The following is a 26,943-nucleotide window of genomic DNA, read 5'->3' as shown; positions in this document are numbered from 1 at the left end:
GGTAGACTGCTTGGGTCGACTAGGCCAAGCTGCCCAGCCAATCGACCCACAGTGACCGCAACTCCATTTTTGCTCCGTTGCAACTCCTCTCTCTTGGATTTACCTCTTATGATCTATACATGTTTTCTCAAGCTTGTTTAGGTGATTTTGGATTTGTTCTCTGATCTCTTACTTGAAGATTTTAAGTTCGGATTACAAGGTGAGTATTCCAACTCACAATATGCCTATTTACATGCTTTTATGTATTATGACATAAATGCATAATTAAGCTATTGATGTTTTATTTTCTTTACATCATGATACTTTTGCAACTATAGTAGCATATTCATATTAGAATTGATTGTTTATTATGAGAATGTGATTTGGATATGTATGAAATCATGATATGTTGTGGATGCCTAAGTTGTAGTTGTGGAATGGGGAATGCCCTTTTGGCGCTTCTGTCTTTGGACACCAGAGGAAGTGGTATGGGATGCTTTCCTATGGTGCCCCTTGACTCTTTCCCTGACTACTGGTTGACATACCTAGGGCATGTCTAGAAGTGTTTGGCTAGGAAAACCTTGTCATATCTGACCCCATTGGAAAGGGAATTGAGACCGAGTGACCCGTGGCAACAATGGGGAGAAGTGGGCGCTCAAGACCGGTAACCAACCAGTGAGAGGACATGGATTACGTTGTGGGGGCCATTCATTGGTAGGGTTGCATGTAGTGGACTTGGGCTCGTGGGCGCTCGAGATTGTGAGATGCATAAGAGGACACGAGAGCTTCCCGTTTACTATGTGTGGATGACCCATAGAGTTAAGAGTCTATGTAGCCAAGAAGGAGACGATGACTTTAGTGGGAAAGGTATCGGAAAGGATCGCGAGAAGCGAGGAATGGACGTATCTAACCCTTAGTAGATGACTTGCATTGGGCTATGATTATCCATGTACACGCGCCACTACTCGGACCAAACGGTGATGTGAGAGAATGTTGACCTAAACCCCAGCCAATGTTGTCTGGAAAGTTTCAAGACCCATTACCAACCGAAAGAGAGTGATTTGGACCAGAACCAAAGGAGTATGGTGCTATGACTTAAAGAGTGTCTGCCAATAGAGATTAGCATACATATATAGAGTTAGAAGCATACTTGCATATATTGTTTTATATCATTGCATTTATGTTTGTCTTTGATTGTGTGTGAAGATGCTTATTGTGATTGGATATACTTGCTAAGTTCTTTTGAGCTTACCCTTCGGGAGACTTGTTTTTAGTAGGATTGGAAGAAAACTCGTGCCACGGTACGGAGGACCCTTCCTTATATGATGTAGCTCTAGAAGTCTCTAGAGAAAGTTATGATCAGCGACGTAGTCAACACTCAGGTTTGGACTGCATTGATGGCTCCTATTGACGGCAGCCGACATCATCTTGTTCGCCGATGGGATCGTAAGCTAGATGCTGGTCTGAAGCTTCAAGAGCATAACCCAAAGGTGAAGAAGATGAAGATTGAAGAAGAAGAAGAGTCAATGGAAGATGTTGATTAGATTGTCTCTTTTCTTCTAGACTTTTTCTTTTACTTGCATTAGCTTAGAGCTTTACTTTAGATTTCGATCAACTTTCCACATATGTTTGTGGGGTATATTTCCGCTATACTCTATAGTTGTCTTTTATTGGTATCTTCTTGTTCCGCACTCTGATATTCTTTTGTGATCCTTTTGAGATCCTTTCTTGACTTTTATTAATAAATTACTTGAATATTATGATTTGTTTTTACTTTTGAGACTTCCATTGAATGGGGAGAGCACAATCACAAGGAGGACTACCTGAGCAGCGTGAACAGATGGAGAAGACAGAACCTCAGTGAGACTTCCTCCCACCTCAACTTGAGATGCCAATCTTTAGTGGAGAGGATCCGATTGGTTGGGCAGTGAGAACAAAGAGGTACTTCTCGATGTGTGGTCTCAGTGCAACGGAGAAACTACGAGTGGCAACCATCTGCTTCAATGGACCAGCTCTTCAGTGGTTCCAATTTAGTGAGCTGCAAAACCCCATCACTTCTTGGCCAAAGTTGAAGGAAGAGCTGAGACAGAGGTTCAGCTCCCCCAAAACGAAGATACAGCAGCAGGCTTTGATGGGGCTTCGATAGGAGAGTTCAGTCGTTGAGTATCGGAGCCATTTCGAAGCTCTTGTTGCCATCGCCTGAGATGGAGATGAAACATGGTTGAAGGGTGCCATTCTATCAGGTTTGGAGGAGGAGATTAGGGTTGAAGTGAAGCTTTTAAAACCAAAGGTCTGACCTAACTTATGTACCTGGCTCAATCAATTGAGACAAAGAACCAGGCCCTAGTACAGCCCATGAGTTGATTAAGTACCAATGCGGCCCAGTGTTATTTGAATATTAGCTCATTTGTTTCAAGGGGACCAAAGCCCAGCCCAACGCAGGGACAATTGAATGGAACTGGCTTTAACCCAGGGGTTTCGATCAAATCAGCGCAAGTCCAACCAGTTGTGGCAACAACTAACCCAGCAACCACACCTGCATCGTCCCAAGCAGCGACTAATCACTCTCGTTGGCCAACCCAAGAAGAAATTAAAAGGTTTATGTTCCCATTGCGATGCACCATACTCAAAGACCCATCAATGTCCAAACAAATAATTTCGGTTTTTGCTTCTATACGAAAACGGAGAAGAGGATCCAACGACTACAGTGGGAATGGGATGGTACATGAGGTGAGCCAAATGGAACGAAAGCTTGATGTCACCTTGAGGGCAAGATAAAACTGAAAGGGGGGAGTAGTGTTAGGATATTATTATCCCAATAAAAGGCATACACATAAGTAATATAGGTATAATAAGGAGGGGAAGATATGGGATCAATTTCATACATGGAAGGACATTTCATTCTCCCTTGCATGGAAAGTAATTGCTAGGATGGTGATTTACTATTAGAGGAAGAGAGGGATTTGGAGAGGGGAAAATATTTAGTGTTGATCTTTGGGTAGCCTATTGGCTAAGGGCAGCAATGGACTGTGGGGGTGACTGGCACCATTAAAACCAGTTATTGTTCTTGTTTCTCCATTACAGTAATTAAATTCTAATAGTTTTTAGAGTGGATTCATGGGTTCTTAACAATAACCCATATAACCACAGAAGATAAGGACTATGTTAATGTTGAAAACATGCACTGAGTTTTTCTAATTAGAATAGGATTTAGTTTCCTAATAAGTCTAGAGTTAGTTTTTTATTTCTATTTGTTTTGCATTTCCTTTTCCTACTTAGTGTGGGACTTAACTAGATTTTAACTATAAATACCCTATTGAATTCTATGAATCAAATACTTTTCTGAGCAATTCTTCACATTACAAACATGGTATCAAAGCCTAATTTCGATTAGGGAAGAAAGAGGGAACTAGAGAAACCTTCTTTCTCTTGATTCCCCTCACTGCTGCCACTGCCTCTGCCTTCACCTCCTCAACCACACCACCACCACTAAATTGCTGGCTCAACTGTTGATCCTTTTCTATGAGTTCAAGCAGTTCCAGTTATCAGCCTCTCCCGTTGGTCTAAATTTTTAACCTTGAGAATACCAAACAGAATTTGAATGGTAAAGAATGCAGACAGCAGATATGCTGTCACTTTAACCACTCGAATTGAATTAAGATACAAGATTGTAGCAAGGTTTACAAAGCTGACAGCAGCTACTGCACTTCCAACTGTCATCTTAACAGCTGCAACACGCTGGAAAGCCCTTTCAGACTCTAATGTTCTAACACGACGTTTCAGATTACCTTGCTCCAACCGTTGGACGGTTGGATGACTTCAGCAAGCTTTTCAACTCTATCTGCCTGTCTAAATATGTTGTAGAATGCACAGGACTGTTGGTCCCATCTCTTCTTAAAGTCCTTTATGATGACCTCAACAGCTGCCTCACGAAACCTCAGTAATTCCATCACATAGGGTTTAGCAATTTCTATAATGTCAAATCGGGATCAAGTCCCTTCCCAATTCCATGGTATCCGAAACTTCTGCATTTTTTGAAATCAATGGCATCTTCTCCTCCTGACCAGAATAGTTCTTCACAGTGGGCTGTTTTGTAAATTCGAATAGTTCTGGGGGGCTGTTTCTTAAATTTGATTAGTTCCAGGGACTTTTTGTAAATTCAAAAACTTTCAGGGGGTTTTTGTGTAAATTCAAAAACTTTTAGGGAGCTATTTGTAAATTTGAGTGATTTCTTCTTGAGATGGCTGACCCCATATCTCTGTTGTCTGGTACATCTGAAGAGTCTCCCATGTCTTCCATTCATAGGGATCTTGAGTTTTCTCCGATTCAGATGACCATTGTGAAACTTAATGGGACAAATTATTTTAGATGTTCTTGTTCAGTTTCCCTTGTTGTTGGAGCTCGTGGTCTTACTGGCCATCTTGATGGGACTTCTACCAAACCTTTCCACACCTGGTCTGCAACTTTCCAAGTGGTACACAAATGAATGCTTGGTCATGGGTTTTCTCATCAACTCCATTGAATCAAGCATAGCAAAGAGTTATCTCCTCCTTCCTGATGTGGCAACTATTTGGAAAGTTGCTAAAGATACATACTCCAGAGTAGACAATGATGCACAATGCTTTGAAATTAGACAGAAAAAATCAATCAGTTACAGCAGAAAGACCTTACTCTTTCTCAGTACTATAACACTCTTCGAGGATATTACCAGATTTTAGATTTCTATGAGAAGTTTACACCAAAGAATGCTAAAAATGCTATTACCTATCAACAATAGGAAGATAAATAAAGAGTTTATGATTTTTTGGTAGGATTGAATATAGAATTTGATCAAATTCGCGCACAAATCCTTTCTAAAGAGCCTTTCCCTTCTCTGGCTCAAGCCTATGCCATGATAGATATAGAGGACAGTCGAAGGACAGCTATGGTACACACTTAGACATCTAATAGATCTGCATTAGTGGTTGGTTCTAGCAATAATAAATCTAGTTCTCGTGATCCTTGCCCTCCAGTAAAGTGTGAATATTGTGGAAAAGAATTTCATACAAAGGACAAGTGTTGAAAATTGCATGGACGTCCAACAAATTCCTGTGGAGGAGTTAGGAATAAAACCAAAGGTAGCAATCAAACATCTGCAAATCAAACCAGTTCTGACACCTTAAGTACTCCAACACCTCTTTCCTCAAATGAGATCTAGCGCCTTCACCAGTTGATGTCCAGACTTAACTCATCTTCTCCAATACCGACTAGTGTGAGTATAGCCTTTGACATTGCTCCCTCTGTTGATCCACAATTCCCTACAGGTATTTTTGGTTGTTAGTTGTCAGAATGTCAATTTTACTTATCCCTCCTGGATAATCAACTCTGGTGCAACCGACCATATGACAAGCTCATCTACTTTGTTTCATACTTATTCATCTGTTCCTTTTGCTCAGGATGTTCGAATGGCTGATGGGTCTCTTTCCCTTATCTCTAGGAAATGATCTATTATATGTTCGCCTTGTCTTACCTTATCTAATGTCTTGCATATTCTTAAGTTTTCGGCTAATTTTTTATCTATTAGTAGCCTTACTCATGATATGAACTGCAAAATAACTTTCTTTCCTTCTAATTGTGTGTTTCAGGACCTGGAAATGGGGCTTGCGATTGGCAATGGTAAACAGAAAGGGGGGCTCTACTTGATGGATGGGTCCCCCATCAACTCTTTCTACGGTCTCTCGTTCCACCTCTTCTACACTTTTTACTTTATTGCAATGGCATTGTCATCTTGGCCACGTTCTTTTACCTATTTTATCCAAGTTATTTCCTGATGTAATTAAAATATGTAATTTGAATGATTTTTTTTGTGAGACATGTATTTTAGCCAAACAGACCAAGCATGTTTACCCTATTTTGGATAATCGTAGTAAAATCCCTTTTTCAATCATTCACTCTGATGTGTGGGGTCCTTCTTGGACTGTGTCTTTATCTAGTCATAGATGGTTTGTTACCTTTATTGATTATCGCACTAGGACCACTTGGGTTTACTTATTTCACCAAAAAAGTGATGTTTTCTCATGTTTTCAAAATTTTCATAATATGATTAAGACTTAATTTGGGGCAACAGTCAAAATCCTTCGTACGGATAAAGGAACTGAGTACTTGGGTGGAGCATTCCCTTCCTACTTAGCAAATCATGGCATCATACACCAAACTAGTTGAGTCAACACTCCACCTTAAAATGGGTTGCCAAACGCAAGAATAGACATTTACTTGAGGTAGCACGTTCCCTCATGTTCACTATGCATGTGCCTCCTTGGTTTTGGGGTGATGCCATTCTTACTGCGGCATATCTAATTAACCGAATGCCTTCCCGAGTCTTAGACTTACACTGTCCCCTTGAGGTTCTTTTAGGGACAGCAGCCTTTACAATGCTACCTGAGGTTTTTAGATGTGTTGCCTTTGTCCGAAACCACCATGTTTATGAAAAGTTATATCCTCGTGGGTTAAAGTACATTTTCTTGGGTTATCCTCCTACACAGAAGGGGTATAAGTGTTATCATCCTAGCTCTCATCGTTTTCTCGTCTCTATGGACAATGTGTTCCAGGAACAGATTCCTTATTTCCCCCTACACCTCTTCAGGGTGAGAGTTCTAGTGAAGAGGTTCCAGTGTTGATTCCTCCTTTCGATATTTCTCTTGAGATTCCTGCAGATGATCCTACTTTGGAAGATGGGAGTGACCAGACAGGAACAGCTAGTAAATTATATACAAGGGGAGACTAGACCTCCGAAGACCTATCAAAGAAAGCAACGAGTGACCCCTTCTAAACCAGGCCAATTAAAAGCTTCGGTTCCTAGCCCTGAACAATCCGTTCCTCCAGGTGAGTCTGTCTTTGACCCTTCTTCTGATCCTACTTTAGACTTACCAATTGCATTAAGAAAGCAGCCTTGAACTTGCACCAAACATCCTATTTCCAATTATGTTTCATATCAGTCCCTATCCCCAGAATTTCAAAGCTCTATTTCCTGTTTGTCCTCTACTTCTGTTCCTAACGCTTGGCATGAGGCATTATCTCACTCAAACTGGAAGGAAGTTATGAATGAGGAAATGCAAGCTCTGAAGAAAAACAAAACGTGGGACTTGGAAACTTTGCCCACAAGAAAGCAGACTATTGGGTGCAAATGGGTGTTTGTGATCAAGCACAAGGCAGATGGGACTATTAAAAGGTACAAGGCAAGATTGGTGGCCAAAGGCTTCACTCAGAATTATGGCGTTGACTACCTGGAGACATTGCCCTTGTTGCTAAGATGAACACAGTTCATATTATTATTTTATGTGCAATTAAAAAAGGGTGGAGTTTACAACAATTAGATGTGAAGAATGCCTTTTTGCATGGAGAATTCCAAGAGGAGGTATATATTAATATATCACCTGAGTATTCTACTAACGAGATTTATGGGAAAGTGAGCAAGTTAAAAAAGGCTTTATATGGATTGAAGCAATCTCTAAGAGCGTGGTTTGGAAGTTTCCATAAGCCAATGATATATAATGGTTATAAGCAGAGCAATGCAGACCACACTTTGTTTATTAAAAGAGATGGTTCCCACACTACTATACTTTTAGTATATATGGATGATATTGATCAAAGGCAGTAGTGACGATGAGATTTCAGCATTGAAGACCTTTTTGGGAACCGAATTTGAGATCAAAGACATGGGAAAACTCAGATATTTCCTAAGTTTAGAGTTGGCATATTCTAGTAACAGTGTATCTCTATCCCAAAGGAAGTATACATTCGATTTTCTTAAGGAAACTCGGATGCTAAGATGTAAGCCTGCTGAGACTCCTATTAAGCCTAATCTACACTTGAAGGCAAAAGAAGGAGAACCAGTTGACAAGATAAGGTATAAAAAATTAGTGGGAAAGTTGATCTATCTATCTCACATTAGACCTGACATCACATTTCCAGTTAGTTTTGTTAGCCAGTATATGCATGATCCCTACTCACACTTGGATGCAATATATCGGATCTTAAGATACTTGAAGGCTACTCCAGGAAAAGGGATTTTAATTTCAACTTATGGACATTTGAAGATTAAGGCATATACAGATGTAGACTGGGCAGAATGTTCAGATGATAGGAGGTTTACCTTTGGGTATTATGTGTATGTGGGAGGTAACCTTGTGACTTGGAAAAGCAATAAACAGGCTATGGTTGCACGGTCCAATGCCAAGGCCGAGTTTAGGGTGGTTGCTCAAGGAATTTGTGAGGTACTATGGCTTAAAGGGCTGCTTCAAAAGGTTGGGACAGATTTGGAGGTTCCTATAGAATTATACTCAAATAGTAAGTCAACGATCAACATAGCTCACAACCCAGTATAGCATGACAGGACTAAGCATGTGGAGATTGACATACATTTCATCAAAGAGAAGGTTGAGGTAGGGTTGATCCATTTCACCTTTGTTACTTCAAACGAGCAACGAGCTGATGTGCTCACAAAGAGCTTGAGCATGAAGGTATTTCAATTACATTATGAGCAAGTTAGGCATGATAAATATCTATGCTCAAACTTGAGGGGGAGTGTTGAAAACATGGACTGAGGTTTTTTAATTAGAATAGGATTTAGTTTCCTAATAAGTATAGAGTTAGTTTTTTATTTCTATTTGTTTTGCATTTCCTTTTCCTAATTAGTGTGACACTTAACAAGATTGTAACTATATATACCCTATTGGGGTCTATGAATCAAATACTTTTCTGAGCAATTCTTCACATTACAACAGTTAAAGAGCAACAACCTCTAGAAAGATGGACTATTGACTTGAGATCAGTGACTAATTACCTATCAAGATCATATCCTCCGACTCCAAGAACGAAGTCAACATCAACAGCTCCAAATGTAGCTTTACTAATTTGTGCCATCCCGTTTATATGCTGAAAACGTTGAATCAAGAAACATCAGGAGCAAGAAGCTGTGACTGTGACAACTTGTACAAGTTAAGGCCCTACCTTGATTCTCCTTGTCAGCGCCTCCAATTCAGCCTCACTAACCAAATCTATCTGCAAAACAATTGAACTGATGACTCAAAAATTATATCCCAGATTGCCCGACATTTGGCACACAAAGAATGTTCTTAACAGCTTACAGATGATTCAAATCAGCAGCAGAAAGTTTATTCCATACACAGGCTAACCTTGTTCAAAATGATACGATCAGCATAAGCAACTTGCTCTACTGCCTCATTAACCACAAATCTTGGTTTCACTTCATTCAAATGCTGCATGGCATGCTTACAATCAATCAAAGTAACAATTCCATCAAGTTTGACATATTGTGAAACCAGTTCATCAGTACAAAATGTTTCAATAACAGGTGCCGGTTTGGCAAGACCTGCAAAAGGAACATCAAATAATGACTGTTAACTAGGAACTGCAACGAGAAGAAGAAAGGGCACTGAATGGAGGATTCACACTACAGTGAATGCCTCCACAAACTTCATTATACAGAGACAACAGGATAACCGGAAAGTAAACAAGCCTAAAAGGCATCAAAGCCCTCATAAACACCCTGATGCTACTCCCAAGATTTCTTTTTTGTTAACCATGATATTTCTTTGCCTTTCCCTTTTTTCCTTAGTCCTCATTCCAACACTTTCCTTCAAGTTGAAGCCTAGATATTAACCATACCCAGCTCATTACAAATATAATCAGATTTTCTCTGTTCCTAAAGGTTTTTGCAAACAGATCTGCTAGCTGTTTTCCTACAGGGCCATATTAAGTGATGTAAGTACTTGTTGAAGCTTCTCAGTAACAAAATGGGAATCAACATTTGGCTCAATACGCTCATGGAACACAGGATTTGTGTGATACAGAAAGCAACCAAACTATCATACCAGAACGGCATAAATGAACTTTAACCGAAGCCAAGATCCTTCAACAACTGTTTCAACCACATGAACTCACAAGTCACAAGTGACATGTGTCGTGTCTGATACACTTTAACTCAGAAACTGACCAGTATGTGTTTCTTACATCCAAGGATGCAAGGTTTCCTCCAACAAAAGTACAATAACAGGTAGTTTAACTTTTGCTAATAGCTGACCCAGATCAATCAGTATCTGAAAAGGCCCCAATCCATCTATAACCACAATAAACTGTGTGAAGTAAACCGCATCCAGGAGCGCCTTCTTGTGGTACCTCAAAACAAGACCACCCAACTTTAACCAATAGAGACTTTAAGCCTAAAAAGGAAGGGCAAGATGTATGATTTTGTAGCAGACCATCCCTAATACCATGTTACTTAGAGACTGAAACTAAAGAAAAGAGGAGAAACAGAGAAGAAGGTAGTAACCAATTGAGGCTTCAAATTATAGCGAAAACCTTCTTAAACTCTACTGTATAGAGAGATGAGGGTAGCCAGCAAGAAAACAAGACAAGAGGATGAAAAATGCCTCATAAAGTTCCTTCTCCTGTTCCTTCTGCCCTTGATTCCTAATTCTAACCATGACTTCGACAAGCATCCTTCCATATTCTAGCGTTGGATGCAACTTTTAAGTCAATATATTCTACTTCTAGAAAAGATGTCTTACAAATGAGGACCTTGCAAACAGAATAAGGACAAGAAAAAGCCTGAGAAGAAGAACAAGAAGCAAGAAAGGTGACTACCAAGCAGCAAAGGGAGCCTGCGACTGGGACAGTCAGCTTCTCTTGCTTCTTCTTCTTCTTCTTCTTCTTCTTCTTCTTCTCCAGGCTTCTCTTGTCCTTAAGCTGGTTGCAGGGTCCTGATTTGTAACATAGTATCAGAGCCACCGTAACCAGCTTGAGGATATCCGCCAAACCCTTCTCATCTCTCTGTTTTTTTCAGTTCTTTTCGGTTAACCAGTGTGCAGCCACCTATCGCTGCCTTACTGAAGACTTAAGATGCTTCTTCGAGGATCTATGAAGTGATCTCTGCACCTATACTACCACCACAAAGACCCAGAGGACATGGATTTTTTTCTGCTTCAGTTTGAAGATCCAAAAATTCAGCACAATTGATGTAACCAAGGCTGGGCCCCAAAAAAAGACCAAATGGCTGAATAGCCAGGGGTATCTTGGTCATTTTATCCAGCCCCCTTCTAGGGCTGAATATGGGCTTGATAGAATCCAATGATCCAAGGATCAGGGATCTGCTTTTATTTTTCCATTTGAATCAGTCGTTTGGGAGGTTATAGTCCTTCAAAATTTATGTTGAGTTACTTAATTGTGGATAAGATTCCTTACCTAAAAAAGAGGGATCTTATCTTTAGAGTTAGATCTATTTGGGGTTAGTCTCTTATCCCCTAATGTTGGGTTCTAGTGAGTCCTAATTTAGTAAGTGTTTGTAAGTATTAGAAGTTTTTGGATACATCGTACTAAATTCGATCGAAACCTTCAAATTTTCGATTGAAATTTTGCAATTTGAGAACCTTGAAACGAAACCATGCGAAACTGGAAATTTCCCCCAACTGGGTTCAACCTAGCTGGACCAGTTGGTTCATGAGAAAAAATTCTAGGGAAACCTCGGACTTTTTCCTACAAATTTTGTATTTTCCCCAAATTTTCAATTTTTTTCTTTCTTTCATGTTTCCCTAAATACCACGACCAATACCCCCTCCATCAAGACTTCCGTATCCAAATTGTGTATTCCCTCAAACTGGTTATTCTTAGGCATGTTAATGACCAAACTTATAAAATTGCATTTATCGATTACCTCAACAACCATAGGCATAACATGTCATGGGATGTCTATGTTCGTTGGTCGAGGAGAGGATGTTACATGCACAGTAATACCCAGCTCACGGGATGGATCCACTAAGGCACTCCTGTCGGCACTAAGTTGTACTTCCCTTATGGCCTAGGCTGGAGAGTAGTTCTCAATTGATTCAACAATTCCAGCAGCAGTTCATCCTCTTCAAGGAAGTCCAGCAATATTTTCAGCATTCATCAATTCCCAAGAAAGCACAATGCTTCTCACCCTTCCCCCTCTCTTGCGCAAACCCTAGAATATCCCTTCCCCATCAACCGTAGCATCCCCGGCCCCCCTCTCTTCTTGTTTGACCTAAAAACCCATCCCCACCCCATCGCAAATCACCCCTGCCCCTTCCCCTAGCCATGGTGACCTTCCCCCACTTCCTCTCTCTCCTACGGCTTCCAAATCCCAACCCCTTTAGGACTCCCCCCATCCCCTGCTCTATTTCAACCCATACTACCCCATCACAATTGCAGAAGCATCTTGGTATCAATCCTAACATCAGTTTCCCCAAAGCAGCCCTATCTTCAGTGTTTCAGAAAAACCTGCACTTCATCTTATACCTTGAAGTTGCACGAATTTCAGAATTTTCCAGAAAATCTGAATTTATTGAGTTCTATCAATTAGATTCTAGTAGTTGTATCAATTAGACCATAGTCTAGTTGAAGGAACCAAGGAAAAAATATCGGTCGAAATTTCGACCGAAACTAGACACTTTTTATCTGACTCTTGAAAACTCAATTTCGAGCCTCAAATGCACTCAAATTGATTTGGATTTTTGCATACTACCTATTTCAAGCATAATAAACACTATAGAACTACTAGTTTACTAAAAAAACTACTAAAAATGTAACATCCAACATTTCAAGTATATAGTACATGAATCAGAGAAGAAAAGGGAATGTTATTACTTACAAGTCTATTATATTCAAGCCTCAAGGTCTCCCTCTTCCATCTGCACCCCATACAAATGACAATACAACTCCCATGATGTTCGCCCCATATAGTTTTGGACATAGTCAACAACTGCATCTCTGTACGTGGCCTCATCCACATGCATAAGATTTCCTGACAATGGGAAGTTGTGAATCTCCAAAGGAACTGGTGGTGGTGGGCCTTGTGGCTGTGGAATAGCGTGGAAGATCTGCTCAACAAATGAAAAAGCACCCTAGCTCTTAGGAGAAGGATGAGGTCCACACTGATAAGGTCCCATTGGCTGACTCCAATAAGTGACAGTGGGAGGGACACCATAAGCTCCATAGGCTGCTCCATAACCATAAGGCTCCACTAGTGGCTGACTGGCTTGACCCTGAATCTGATAGCCAGGAGGGACAATGACACCATATGGTCCATAACCATAAGTTGACTTGGTAGAACCAATACTCTCCATTGCAGTATCATATGAGGACTCTGCAGGCCTATGCCATCCGGATCCTCTGGTGGAGGAGTCTCTAGCATCATCAATGCTCATCGATCTCATAGATCCCACCAAGCTCTCGGCATCGGGTGGACGGTAGGACCCATATGATGGTGTGTCCTCTGTGCTACAGCCGTGCTGTCTCCCCTTCCCCTTCCTCGAATATATAAAGGAAACATTTTGGCCTTGAGATGCAGTTCCAGTATGGTCTGAATCCTGTGTCGCGTGGGTGAACTGACTCTCACTTGTGAATCTCGGTGGTCGTCCTCCCCACCCTTGACTCTCACGTCGTGGTGGTGGTGGTGGTGGTTTGTCCCTAGGATCAACTAAATCATGATCACGAGGTCCCACACCCTCCTCATCCCCTCCATCATCACCATCATCACCGCCATCGTCATCATCACCACCATTGTCATCATCGTTTGAGGCCTGAGTCACCTCATCCTCAGTGTCGGACCAAACAATCAAATCCTCACTCTAGGTGGATGCACTAGGGTGTGGCACGAAAGGATGGGTGGGCTCTACATGTGCCCTCCCCTCCTGGGCCATGAAGTCGTCCACATCAGCCCCCATCTCCTCTGCAACTGTCTCTTGGGATGACCTCCCTCCTCATCCAACAATGCCTCTCCACTGTCCCTGATCCAGTCAACTACTGGGTTATCATCATCATCCATCTCAAATATGTCGGCCAACTCGATATTGGTACTCTCTCTATCCATCCCCTGTCTAATATGATCCTCTCTCAGTCTCATATTATAGTGTATGTAGACAAGGTCCTCTAGACGCTTCACACCCAATCGGTTGTGCCTCTTCGAGTGAATGAGGCTGAAGGTGCTCCAATTTCGCTCACAACCAGTGGCAAAACATGTTTGGGAGAGCACTTTGCTTGCAATCCTACTCAAGTGGTGTGAATCACGTCCAAATTGCAACCACTCAGCTGCAACAAACATAGACTCCAAGTCATTTTAATACTTCAATAACTAAATAACTAAATTAAAGATAGAATATAATAATTAAATGTATAATGAAATAAATTAATGAACTTACCCGCAAGGGGGTTTCCCCGTCCCGATACGGCTGCAGCACGACCCAAGCTCCCAATGGCATCCTTAAAAGCCTTTATCTAATATATAAAGAGAAAAAACAATAATTAGTTACTAGTTACTACTTTACTAGATTAATGACTTAGTATAAAACTATGAATTGTGAATATCAAATGATTCAAAATTCAAATCACTATCTCACTTCCATAAGGATGATTGCTTGTTTAGCTGAATCCGGTTCAAACTTCTCCACTACAGTTTGGACAACATCCATCAAATCTTGCCTCATCCCAAGATTGTCCTTGTAATAGTACTTAGGGATTTAAATAGTATATTGTGTAAGAAAAAATATGTCATAAAAGGGAATAGTTAATGCTTAATAGTGTGATAACATAATGAAAATTAAATTAAATACTAGACTTAAGTCACTTAACAACTCACCAGCCTTATGCAATGGATGCTGCAACATAGACTGCCATCTAATATCGATGATTTGGAGGACTTTCTTATTGCTGTGTGGGTGGACATGAGCAACTTGCTGCTTCATCCTCTCTGCTGCAGCAAATATGTATGCTAAAGTAGGTTTTCTCTGCTGATCTACCATCATCAGCACATTCACCACAGGCTCAAGCATCTTCACCACTATCCTCACATTATGCCAGAAAGTCTCATCAAGTATGGTCAACTATGCTCTCCTTCCTCCCACTGATGAAGAACCCTCCCAATTAAACCACTCATTAGATGCAAACATGCTCCTAAGGCCAATCTTCTTACTCTTAAAGCTCTGCAGTGCTATCCAATTAGTAGCAAATCTGGTTATGCCTGGCCTCACTAACTCACCCTGACACTTGTCCCTCATCATCCTTAATGCATAGGTGTGGTTATATATGAAGGTGCTAACATGTCGAGCTTGCTCCACGGTCTTCTTCACAAGCTTGACCTTTCCAATGTCCTTCAACATTAAGTCAATGCAGTGAGCAACACAAGGAGTCCAAAAGAGCTTATATCTGTCCATCCATCAAGGCATCAAGCCATCAATACAAAGTTATAAAGTGTACATGTATATATGTAATGTAAATATATGTATTTACAAATGAAAATTAATACTATATGTTTAGATACCTGAAGTTCTCCTGCATCTTCAACCCAGCTTTCTTGTAGTTGGAGCCATTATCAGTCACAATTTGAATCACATTTTCCATTCCAACCTCCTTCACCACTTGCTTCAATAATTAGTAAATGTATTTTGCATCCTTCTTCTCACCGGATGCATCTATTGACTTAAGGAACATTGTCCTCCCATCACAATTCAACATGAAATTGATGATGGACTATCTAGTGGGACCAGTCCAACCATCAGCTATCACAGTCACTCCATAATGATTCCACATGGGCTTTAATCCCTTAATGTACTCATTTAAATCCTCTTTATGCTTAGGCAAATACACATTATATATCTCATATGGAGTGGGGCCCTGTACACCACTCCCAGCCCTGCCTATCTCCTCAATCCTATCTCTATAGTAGGGCCCCTGGGCTGTATGTGCTAGAATACTATGGTAATACGCCCATTTGGAGAAAGCCATCCCCACTTTCTCCTTCACACTCCCCCATAAATGCTTCAACTTTCTTTGTTTATGCTCAGGCCTCGCAAATAGGGCCGGATCATTGCGAAGAATCTCAAGATCCGGATCTATAGGATGTGCTGACAAAGCTCGACCCCTTGTAGGAGCCCGTGGGATAGGAGCCTCCTGCCTCACACTCTGAGTCCTCCTCATAGGGACTTGGGAGCCACCTGTGCCTCCCATACCTATTGGCTCTCTAGAGGACCCACAACCCAGACCCCTCTGTTGTCTCCTCATGTCATCAATCCTCTGTTGCTCCCTACTCATCATCATCGCCCTCCTCAGCTAATCGGCCTCTGGATCAAGGTCGCACTCTCCTGGCTCATCCATACCATAATCCTCAGGATCTGGAAGGTCATTTAAGCAGGCATCCTCGAACTCATCCCTCTGTGTTCTCTTCTCTTTCCTCTTTTGCATTCCATCACTAATATATGAGGCCATTGCCCTCTTGACCTCTACGGGCACCTTTGGGCACCCTATTAAATCCCTGTTGCCACCAGCTAGATGTAGCTTCAATCTAGTGGCCCCACCTCCTCCTATTTGTTTCTTACAATAATTACACTCACTCTTCCTCTTATCAACTGTCAGTGGCCTCCCATGTTCCCAAGCTATGTTTGACATCTTTAAAAGAGAGTGCCTGATACAAGAAATACACACTAAGTATCTTGAAAAGCTCCACAATATGCTCCAAAAATGACATACATGCTTTGAATAATAACCTCCTATTTTTAAATATAAAAAAATATATGTATAACTATATAAGTATTTTTTAATATATAAATAATTTTAAAATATATAAAATACACACAAACTATCTTAAAAATATCCACAACATGCTCCAAAAATTGCATACATTCTTCCACTAATACTCTACTATTTTTAAATTTAAAACAGAAATTAATTAGTTTTTTTTTCATATTTAAATTTTTTTTTAATTATTTAAATATATATTAAATACAGAAAAAAAATTTTAATTCAACACCATCACAGCAATATGGTGTCTCAACTCTCACATACATTCATTTGAAGCTTATACATGTACTATACATATACATTTTTAGCAAATATACATAATTTAGTAAATAATTTTTAATAACAGAAAAAATAAAAAAATAGTAGGAAGAATCAAAAAATAATTTTGACACTACAAATTCATAAATCAACACTCTAAAGTAAACATATATAAATTTGGAAGCAATCTAAGATGATTTAAGGTACAAATGAAACAAAAATCAAAAAATGAAGAAGTTGGTTACTCACCTTGCAAGATTTGAGAAAATGCACAAATGGAGGAGCAAATCTAATGTTTGAAGGAAATGGAGTTGTAGAAATAAGGTGTAAAGAGGGATGAAAGCAAGAGAAATCAAAAAAAAAATTCAAAAAGAGGTCAAAATCTCCAGGGCGATATCGCTCGAAACATGTAAAAAGGCTCGATAGGTCGAAAAATGGGTCGATTTGGACATTTTAAAGCCTACGCAGGTATCGTTTCGGCCTAATATGGTATCGGGCCAATATTTCAACTCGTATCGATCGATATATCGGTCAATTCGAAACGATATCTGACACTTTTTGTATTTATACATGCATTTCGTTTCGGTTTCAAATTTTGCAGGCATTTCGAGTGATATTTCAACCATATCGCTCGAATTTTGTTCCATGGAAGGAACCACAATAGAAGATAGTTATGATCTGCAAAACCAGCAAGCTTAAACCCCTATTCTACCCTAACATCAGTTTCCCCAAAGCAGCCCTATCTTCAGGCGTGTTGTCAAGTTTGAGTCACAATTACAACTGCATCTAGCTAAATGATTTTTCTCGTTTAATCAATCAGGGACTCAGGGGTTCTCTAAAATGCAATAAGAGCTTTCAAACTTGACAACACTCCTCGGGAGCTTGCTAATATTAACAACAATGTTGAGGAAATGTCATGTCAGCATTGCCACATGAATACCACCACAGCCTCTATTGGTTTTGATGATAAGACACACAAGATACTAATGTGTGCTTTGAGTTGTGTATGCTTTAGACCAAGCTAAAGTGCGATAACACAAGCCCAACTCAAAAGGGTATGTCCAAGTCTAAGTGAAGAATGAAGTCAAGATAAAACATAAAGGTTAAATCAAACTGAGCATGGAGTACAAGAAAACTCAAGAGCAAGAATGAAGATCAAACCAAGCTCATGATGAAGACTTAGCACATTTAGGACCTTGGAACACCTCCTTGCACATATGAATGTAATTTCACTAATCTTTGTAAAATCATGTGCATCATATCATTAGATTGACCTAGGACATGTTAGGAGAGCGTGTGTAGATGGAGGGTTGCTAGGAGGACCAAAAATCCCTTGAATTCCACACTCAGACGGCGAACCTTCTGATAGAGACAGCACCTTATAATTCTATGTGATTATATACAATCACAATGGCTCAGACAAAGTACTCTGTCTAAGACTCTGAGCAAACGGTGCACCGTCTGATCCTAACGGAAATCCATCTGAGCACATGAAGCCCAATGGCTATTTTTCAAATTGATATATTCCTAGACGGCACACCATCTCAATCAGAATATGACTATTAAATCTATCCATCACGAGTTGGGCTAAGGTACTTAAAGGCCATCTATATAAGCCCAACTCACCACATTTGAGAGCTTATAGCTTGCATATTAACCACACACTATACTCAGTCTCAAACTCTCAAATAACAAGAAATCAATTGTGTTCTTGCCTCTCACCCTCACTCATCCCTTATGGTACATTCCAAGGAAGATAAGCAAGCTCGTAAGAGCAAAGCTGTGGTGATGGAAGGCTTTAGAAGGTCAACGTGTTGCATATTATTCATTTTATGCATTCACTTTGCATCACTCTCACACAAGGGGTAAAATGTATACCCCTTATTAGATATAATCTTCAACCATACTCTTGCAATTTATTTATTTATTTATTTTTTTTTTTTTAATTCTAAGTTTAGGTATATTAGAATTGGTTGAGGGTACTCTTGCCCGTGAACCAAGATTGTAAAAGGGTGCTCTTGCCCTATAACAAAGATTGCAAGGGTTTGATTTTCTACCCACCATAATAAAAGAGCTAGTAGAAATCTCTCCTGAGCCCAAGAGAGGAGTGGATGTAGACTTGGACTATAAAATCCCTATGTTGTGGTTTGTGTGTTTGAAAATTTGCCCAAGTTAATCTTCAATTGCTTAATTACATTTAAATTTTGCCTATTTAATCTTGTATGTGCAATTAATTGGAAGAAATTAGGTTAATACACTATTTGGAACCTATTCACCCCCTTCTAGGTTGCTTCAACAAACAATTTCTATGATACAATCTCATGCATGTTACAATCCTCAGAAGATGAATCAAATGTGGAAGAAAAGGAGATCTATCAAGGCAACAATCAGATTAATGTGCATGGTTTGAGCGAAATTGATATTAAAGAATTACTAAGTGGTCCAATTTCAATGGTGCCCATAAGCAGATTACCATTAAAGAGACGATATTTACTAGCGACCATTAGCTGGTTAGCCTTGACTCTTGAGACACATTGGATCATCACCCCCATCAAAGCTAATGTTTGTGGATGTCAATCACATACAGCCGATTGTCTCATAATATAAAACTCATGTGCGAGTTTTCCTCAAAATCGGGTGACATAACCAAGGTTAAATTGGGCCCAAAAAACTAGACCCCAAAGGACACTTAAAGCTGGCCCTGGCCGAATACCCCACGGGTATTTTGGTCAATTTCCAAGCCCACTCTTGGGGCTCAATATGGGTCATGACCGAATCCCCTCAATCCAAGTGTTATGGATCAACTTTTGGCTTTCTATTTGGGTCAGTAGTTTGAGAGTTATAGTCCTTTTAAAGTTGTGTTGAGTTAGTTAATTGTGGATAAGATTCCTTATCTAGAGAGGATCTTATCTATTCGAGTTTCTTTTTATTTGGAACTTGTTAAGTGCCCTAACAAGATTCAAATCTAATGGTTGTAAACTTGTAGTAATTTGATTCCTTTTTTAGTACAATAGTCCAATGTTTGGATCCTCATCTATTAAAGATTCCCAACCTAGACAGGGTCTTTTATTTTAGGCTATAAATAGCCTCTTCTTGCATTGTAATTTTCAGCTTGAGATCATGAATGAAAATTGATTGAAGAATTGACTCAGATTCGTCAAAGCCCTGGGGGTGACCTGCAGCTGGTTTTCTATGAAGGTTAGGACTGTAAACATGGGGAAAAAGAAGATGATGGGAGATGGCTTCTAAGGCTTAGGGAAGGGTTGGAATTTTAAGAAAACTGAAGGGGAAGGGTGAGAGGGTATTTGCGATGGGGATAGGGCTGCTTCTAAGGTCTTAAACTAAAGGGAGGGGTTGGGAAAGGCTGCAGACTGAAGAGGCAAGTGTAAGGGCTGGGGAGGGGGATTAATACCTACTTGGCTGATGATAAACTGCAGGAACTTCAGTTGAATGCTGTAAACAGTGAGTGAATGTCTCAAAAGTTGAAGAAACAAAACAACAAGCCAGCCGCAGGGTTAGGACTGTAAAGGTGGGGAAAACGAAGAGGATCGGAGATGGCTTCTAGGGCTTAGGGAAGAGTTGGAATTTTAGAAAACTGAAGGGGAAGGGCGAGAGGATATTTGCGATGTGGTTAGGGCTGCTCCTAAGGTCTAAAGGGAGGGGTTGGGAAAGGCTGCGGACTGAAGAGGGGAGTCTAAGGGCTGGGGGAGGGGCTTAGGACCTACTTGGTTGATGATAAACTGCAAGAACTTCAGTTGAATGCTGTAAACAGTGAGTGAATGTCTTGAAAGCTGAAGATAACCTACCCACTTTGTGTGCTTGTTACTGATGGCCTTTTGAGTGTTGAGATGCTTGAGGGCTTCATGGTCAGATTAAAGCACAAATTCCCTGCCTACTAAATAGTGCCTCCAGTGTTTCAGGATCTATACAACTGCATATAACTTTAGATCACATGTGGAATACCAGGACTTAGCTTCATTTGACTTCTCACTGTGGAAGGCTATAGGGTGGCCTTGCTGCGTCAGAAATCCAATCTTGATGTGTGAGGGATCAGTGGCTACCTCAAACACCTAGACAAAATCTGGTAACTTCAAAAGTGGGGTTTCAATCATCTTCTTCTTAATAGTATTGAAGGCCTTGGTGGCTGCTGGAGTCCATTCGAACTTACCCTTGGTGGTTTTTGTGCAATCTGTGAGGGGAGCCATGATAGTACTGAAATCTCCGATGAACATCCTGTAAAAAGATACAAGGCCATTAAACTCCGGACCTCTGTGACATTTGTTGGAAGGGACCATTCTGTTATGCATCAAACCTTCTCTGGATCTACTTCAACTCCCTTGGCAGATATTATGAATCCAAGGAAGATTACCTTGGGCATCATAAAAGTGCACTTTTTTAAGTTTAGGTACAACTTCTTCTTCCTTAGATCTCCATGACTAACCTCTGTTGTCTTGTCTGCTGACTCTGCTCTTCAATCTCTTGACTATAACCAAGATATCATCAAAATAAACAACTAAAATTTTCCAAAAAAGGTTTGAGTTCTTTGGTCATTACTTGCATGAAGGTACTGGGGGCATTAGTGAGCCCAAAAGGCATAACCTTCCATTCAAATAGCCCTCCTCTTGTCTTAAAGGTTGTCTTGCACTCATCTTCAAGTCTGATCCAAATCTGATGATACCCAATTTTGAGATTTAACTTTGAGAAGATAGAGGCTCCAATCACCATACCTAACATGTCATCCAATCATGGAATGGGAAACCTGTACTTCACAGTGATCTTATTATGTCCCAGTTATCCACACACATTCTCCACAAACCATCATTTTTGGGGTTAATAGTGCTAGTACGGCATAAGGACTCAAACTCTCTGTGATGTGGCCCTTGTTAAGAACCTCTTCTACTTGTCTCTGTAGCTTTTCATGTTCTACTGGACTCATCTTGTAGTCTAGCTTGTTGGGAAGAGAGACTCCAATTACTAGATCCATGGCATGCGAAATATCTCTCAGTGGGGGGGAGTCCACTGGGAAGATCTTTTGGTATAATATCTGAGAACCCAGAGAGGAGTTCCTAAACCTGAGGTGGGGGCTCTTCTTCTTGTTGAGGAGTCTCCGACTTGGTGACTAGTGCCAGAATTACACTAGACACTTCTTGAGGATCTTCAAACTTCTTGGTGAGAGTCACTATGGGTTGGGATTGGGGAACAGACTCATCTAAGACTGGACTCTTCTTTACCCTCTTCCTATCTTCCTCTTACATATTAAAAGGGAGTGTTTTTTCCCTTGTGCTTAAACTTACAAGTACTATCCCTCCCATGAATTGTTAATTTTCCCTTGTGCGTAAACTTACAAGTACTATCCCTCCCATGAATTGTTAATCATTATCATATAACCAAGGTCTATCCAATATTACATCAATTAAACCCATAGGGACTGTACATTACACCAGACATCATCAATATAAGAAGCAGACTAATAGGAACAAAACACCTAAACCTTTCCTCTACAACTTCATGGTTGAGGAGCTCAAACGAATATTGCTGTGGATGTTCTTCTACGGGCAGCTTAGTCCTTTGCAACACTGCTTCAAAAATGACACTTGTGCTTCACCCATTGTCAATGATGGCTCTTACTACTAATTTACCATCCCATAATCGAGTATGGAAAAGGCTGCTCCATCTTCAATCTTCATCTTCAACTTCTAATACAAGGATCTTTGCAAGAACGTTCATGGTTGGTCTGTAGTTGTAATCATCTTCGTTAGGGGTGATATGGTGTACCCTATCCATAGCTCTGACAATTGATATAAACCAATGAGCATGGGAAGTAGGAATTGTCAATACTTGGGCAAATTCGGTTTTGGTTTTGGTTTTGGTTAGGGTGAATTGCATAGGTCATGGGAAATTCTCGAGAGGATCTTTAAAATCTTTCCAAACTTTCCCTCTTCTTGCCTTCTTTCTTTCTTCCTTCTTTTCTTCCTTTCTCTTCTTTCTGTTTTCCTTCTTTTTTTTCTTTCTTTTCCTTTTTTCTGAATTTTTTTCCTGCTCTGTTTTACTACCAAAACAAGGAACCCGAGATAGAGAGGGCGAATTAAAGGAGGCATCAAAGGGACTGCGGATGTTGCGAAAAGGCCTAGAGGAATCGCAGGAGGGTGGAGAGGATGGTTATGGGTCTGAAATACCTAGGGGAGGGGTCTGTAAAGCCTGAGAGTGTTAGAGATGGGAGGTTCTGCCTTGCGCAGAAACAGAGCAAGGGAGGGAGGGTTGCGATGGCTACTAGGATGTTGTACTTACCAGAAGCAGAGCTGAACTGAAACTCAGCAGGTTGAATGCTTGATGTACTTTCTGGAATTGAAGGTTGAATGCTGAAAGTGGGTGCTTGATGTACTTGCTGGAATTGAAGGTTGAATGCTGAAAGCTGGAAATAGCAATCTAGACAACCACAAAGTCTCCCCCTCTGCCAATGCCTCCTTGGCTGTAAACACTCAATAATTTTATTCATCCAAACTTGAAGGCTATTTATAGCCTACTAAAAGACTAGATCTAAGTGTTCACTAAATTAGTACACAACCAACCAAATAATATAAGATCTAATGATTGACACATGATGAAACTGAAAACATAATTGACTAAAAACTCTAATTGAAACATGCTAATTAAAATTTAAAAATACTAAAAGTCTCACATGCTGGATTAAAACTTAATTACTAAAGACACATACTGAAATTAGAGAATTAATTAACCTAGGGTAGTAAGGACAAAATTACCCCAGAGGGGTGCGCATGGTCCTGGAAGTGCTAGGCCCTCTTGCAGCTCTTGCTGGGCCTCCTTCTTCTGTTCACATCACCACCATAACAACCCAATCCCAGGTCTACATTATATCTTCTCTTAACACTCTTAGAAGCATTATAGGCTGACTTAGTCCTTGTGGAGTGGAAAGTGCCAGCATAGTTGGCTTAGTAGAAGACTACGGCCGTGAACAAAGCTGAGATGGCCTACAATTCCCATCCCCCTTTCTACTATATCCCCTCCTCATCATTATAGTTTTCTATGTACTTCTTTCATATGTAAATAGAACATAAGATAAAAGCGACAAAAGTCTAGATAATTCAACCAGTTTATTATCCTTGTTTAGTTAATCTTGGATGTACTCAATTGGATGCTAGTTTCCCTAGTTCAAGGTCCACTTTTGATCTGATCCTGATTAAAATGAGATAGAGCTAGGGGCATGCCTAAAATGACCAAATATGAAGGTTAAGAAGAATTACAAGCATAGCTTGGGTCTTGTGCCAAGTATGACCCCAAACAGAGCCTACTGAAGGGCAAGGATCCATGATGTAGACCCCATGAGGCTGGAATTTCCTTCCCTCCCCTTTGTGAAGACCTCAATTGTCCTAATTTGTCTTGAAAGGATCTATGTACCGGGCCCTACTTAGTTGAGATAAGGCTGAGTTTTGGAGTGGCTGTTATCAGCCAACGACAAAATCATTAATAGAGCACTCCAGCAACTATATAAATCATATAGAGGAGTTTCATTTTACGTTAGTAAAGAAAACAGATGAAAACATTGGTCACAGGTCATTAAACAAAGTGCCTTAACTGGAGAACTTGTTCCTATCTATATCATGCTTCTGAACATAATAAATCTCATCTTAGGTCTAAATGTTTAGATCTCAATAACCATTTGTACAATGACTACAAGATTCTAGCTTTTCATAAGAGCTATACCTGTTGTTTCTATTATAATATGGTCAAACTTGTCTCGCTTTTCCTTCGCCAACTTCAAGAGCATTTTAACTAACTCCCCCCTCACAGTACAGCACAGACAACCATTGTTAACCATGACAATGTCCTCAGCTACGGAGGAATGGCTTGCAACTAATGAACCATCGATATCCACCTCCCCAAACTGCAAAGAAAACACAAAGGATCAAATACACTTTCATAAAAACAAAGAGGTACTTCTTTTAAAATCATCAGCAACTTGACAATTTCAAAGATCAGAACTGTGGAAATAAGTTCATAATAAAAAAATAAAAAAGAACCCAACCATAAAAATGTATCCAGTGATTTCTTGCCCTTGTGTTTTCATCTAATAAGAGTTGGCCCTGGCTACAATTTAGTGTATGGTGTAACTCCATCTTAATCACCCTCCTAGAGACATCTCTGGAAGCTAGAAAGCTTTCTCATTGATCTCAAAGTGTATGCAGCAAAACTCCATCCCCAGGGAGCAAATAAACAAAAAGCTTCACTTGATGGCATCATGAATTTGCTTGGTCCTAATGGAGGTTAGTCTAAACACTGTTCTTTCCTTTATTCCGCATATATGTTAGAGATTGGCAAAATTTAACTTTGAACATTAAGCACCCACAACTGGAATGTGGCGTACCTCATTCTCGATCACTGCAATCCGTCTGCCATGTTGGGAAGTTAGAATATGATTCAGGAGAGTAGTCTGCAATATTATGTCCAAGTTAATTGCAATGAAACATAAAATAATTAATCAAAATGGTGCAAGCAACAGGCAATGAAACAAGGAAGACATAAACAAATTGACATCCGGTTATTGACACCTACAACATTAAAAGCCTCGGAGAGCATCATCCACCGAAGGCTTTAGCATAAGCTCAAATGACAATTTCAGTGTTTCAAATTTATTTCTTCCCGTAACTTTCTCAATAAACAAATTAGAATCACCCAGGCCAGTATTAACTAGCAACACGCAATTGAGACATTAATTACATATGGGAAATTGTTCAAAACTTGACCTTTCCAGAACCGAGAAAGCCAGTGATTACAGTTGCAGGAACTCGGTTATCAACTTCCGATTCAGCACCTGAGACTGTAACCACTCCCCTTGAATAGTGTTGGGGAAGCATGTTACCCAAATAGAACCGTTGTGCAAAGAAGGAATGAATGCTTCTGAGACCTTCAGTGACGGAAGAATGTCTAGTTGATGAAGAATCAAATCGACAGGGTCTCATGATATGATTCAAGGTTTTAGCTGTTACTTTCGGTACCAATAACTTCATAATCATATTCACTGCTGCCGGGAAGAGGTCCTCGGCGATGAGATTGCAGAGGCGAAACAGACGAGACTAGACTAGAGAAGACAGTGGGGTCTTAAACCCTAGAATGGGGTTTAACTCTTAACGGTCGTTTGTATCAAATTTAAAAGTCTATAAAAATTTCCCATAAGCTATAATTCTAGACGGTTCACGTCATGTTTTCACCGGGAGAAAGATGATGTTTTTTTTGGTAGAGGAGAAAGATGATAGACAAACATCAGGAACACACAGAAGATAAAATTAAAAAATAAAAATAATAATAAGGGTAAATATCACTTACCTCCCCTCTTAACTGGACAAATAGCACTTACACCCCCTCTTAGTTAGATAATATTACTTACCTCCCCTCTTACCTAGCAAATATATCAAACACCTCCCCTCTGTTAACTTTCTCGGTTAAAGTTAACTTTTACCGTTAAATATTTTTCTAAAACCCCAAACTACCCTTGGCTACATTTTTTTTATTTTAAACCATAAATTACTGTAACTACTCTAACAGTTAAATTACTAAATTACCCTCAATTAAAATAATTATTAAATACCAAAACACCATAATTAAAATCAAAATTATCTTTAATTATTAAAAGCCCAACATACCCATTTAAAAAAAAAAATTTATCCAACAATTAAAAAAAAGTACTCCAATCAAGTAAAATTAAAAATGCAATTAAAAAAAAGAGGGTATGTTAATAAAATTAAACTCGTACTACTATTTTGAGTTTTTTTAATTGTTTGATAATTTTTTTTAAAAAAAGGGTATGTTGGGATTTTTAATAATTTGGATTTAAACTATAATGTATTGGTTTTTAACAATTATTATAATTGAGGGTAATTTAGTATTTTAACTGCTAGGGTGATTACGATAATTTAAAGTTAAAAAAAAAAGCCAAGGGTAGTTTGGGGTTTTAGAACAATATTTAACGGTAAAAGTTAACTTTAACCGAAAAAATTGACAGAGGGGAGGTGTTTGATATATTTGCTAGGTAAGAGGGGAGGTAAGTGATATTATCCAGCTAAGAGGGGGTGTAAGTGCTATTTGTCCAGCTAAGAGGGGAGG

At 39.8% G+C, this 26,943-nt stretch overlaps 1 protein-coding gene across 2 annotated transcripts in view; it reads right to left on the bottom strand.

The window, feature by feature from the left end:
* The window catches only part of LOC149012089 (uncharacterized), a 39,168-nt gene extending 13,113 nt beyond the window's left edge, over positions 1 to 26,055 (bottom strand). For both annotated transcript variants that reach the window (XM_089158709.1, XM_089158710.1), the window contains exons 1-6: positions 25,587 to 26,055; positions 25,208 to 25,273; positions 24,547 to 24,727; positions 9,153 to 9,349; positions 8,968 to 9,018; positions 8,801 to 8,892 (exon numbers count right to left, since the gene is read on the bottom strand). In XM_089158709.1, the coding sequence (XP_089014835.1) occupies positions 8,801 to 8,892; positions 8,968 to 9,018; positions 9,153 to 9,349; positions 24,547 to 24,727; positions 25,208 to 25,273; positions 25,587 to 25,856 (857 nt within the window). In that variant the 5' untranslated portion in view covers positions 25,857 to 26,055. The remainder of the gene's footprint in view (positions 1 to 8,800; positions 8,893 to 8,967; positions 9,019 to 9,152; positions 9,350 to 24,546; positions 24,728 to 25,207; positions 25,274 to 25,586) is intronic.
* Between the last annotated feature and the right edge of the window lie 888 nt (positions 26,056 to 26,943).

The sequence above is a fragment of the Hakea prostrata genome, chromosome 6, assembly GCF_041222555.1.
Source record: "Hakea prostrata isolate BN-2017 chromosome 6, UWA_Hpros_2, whole genome shotgun sequence".
NCBI lineage: Eukaryota > Viridiplantae > Streptophyta > Magnoliopsida > Proteales > Proteaceae > Hakea > Hakea prostrata.
This window is presented reverse-complemented; position numbering and strand designations above follow the sequence as displayed.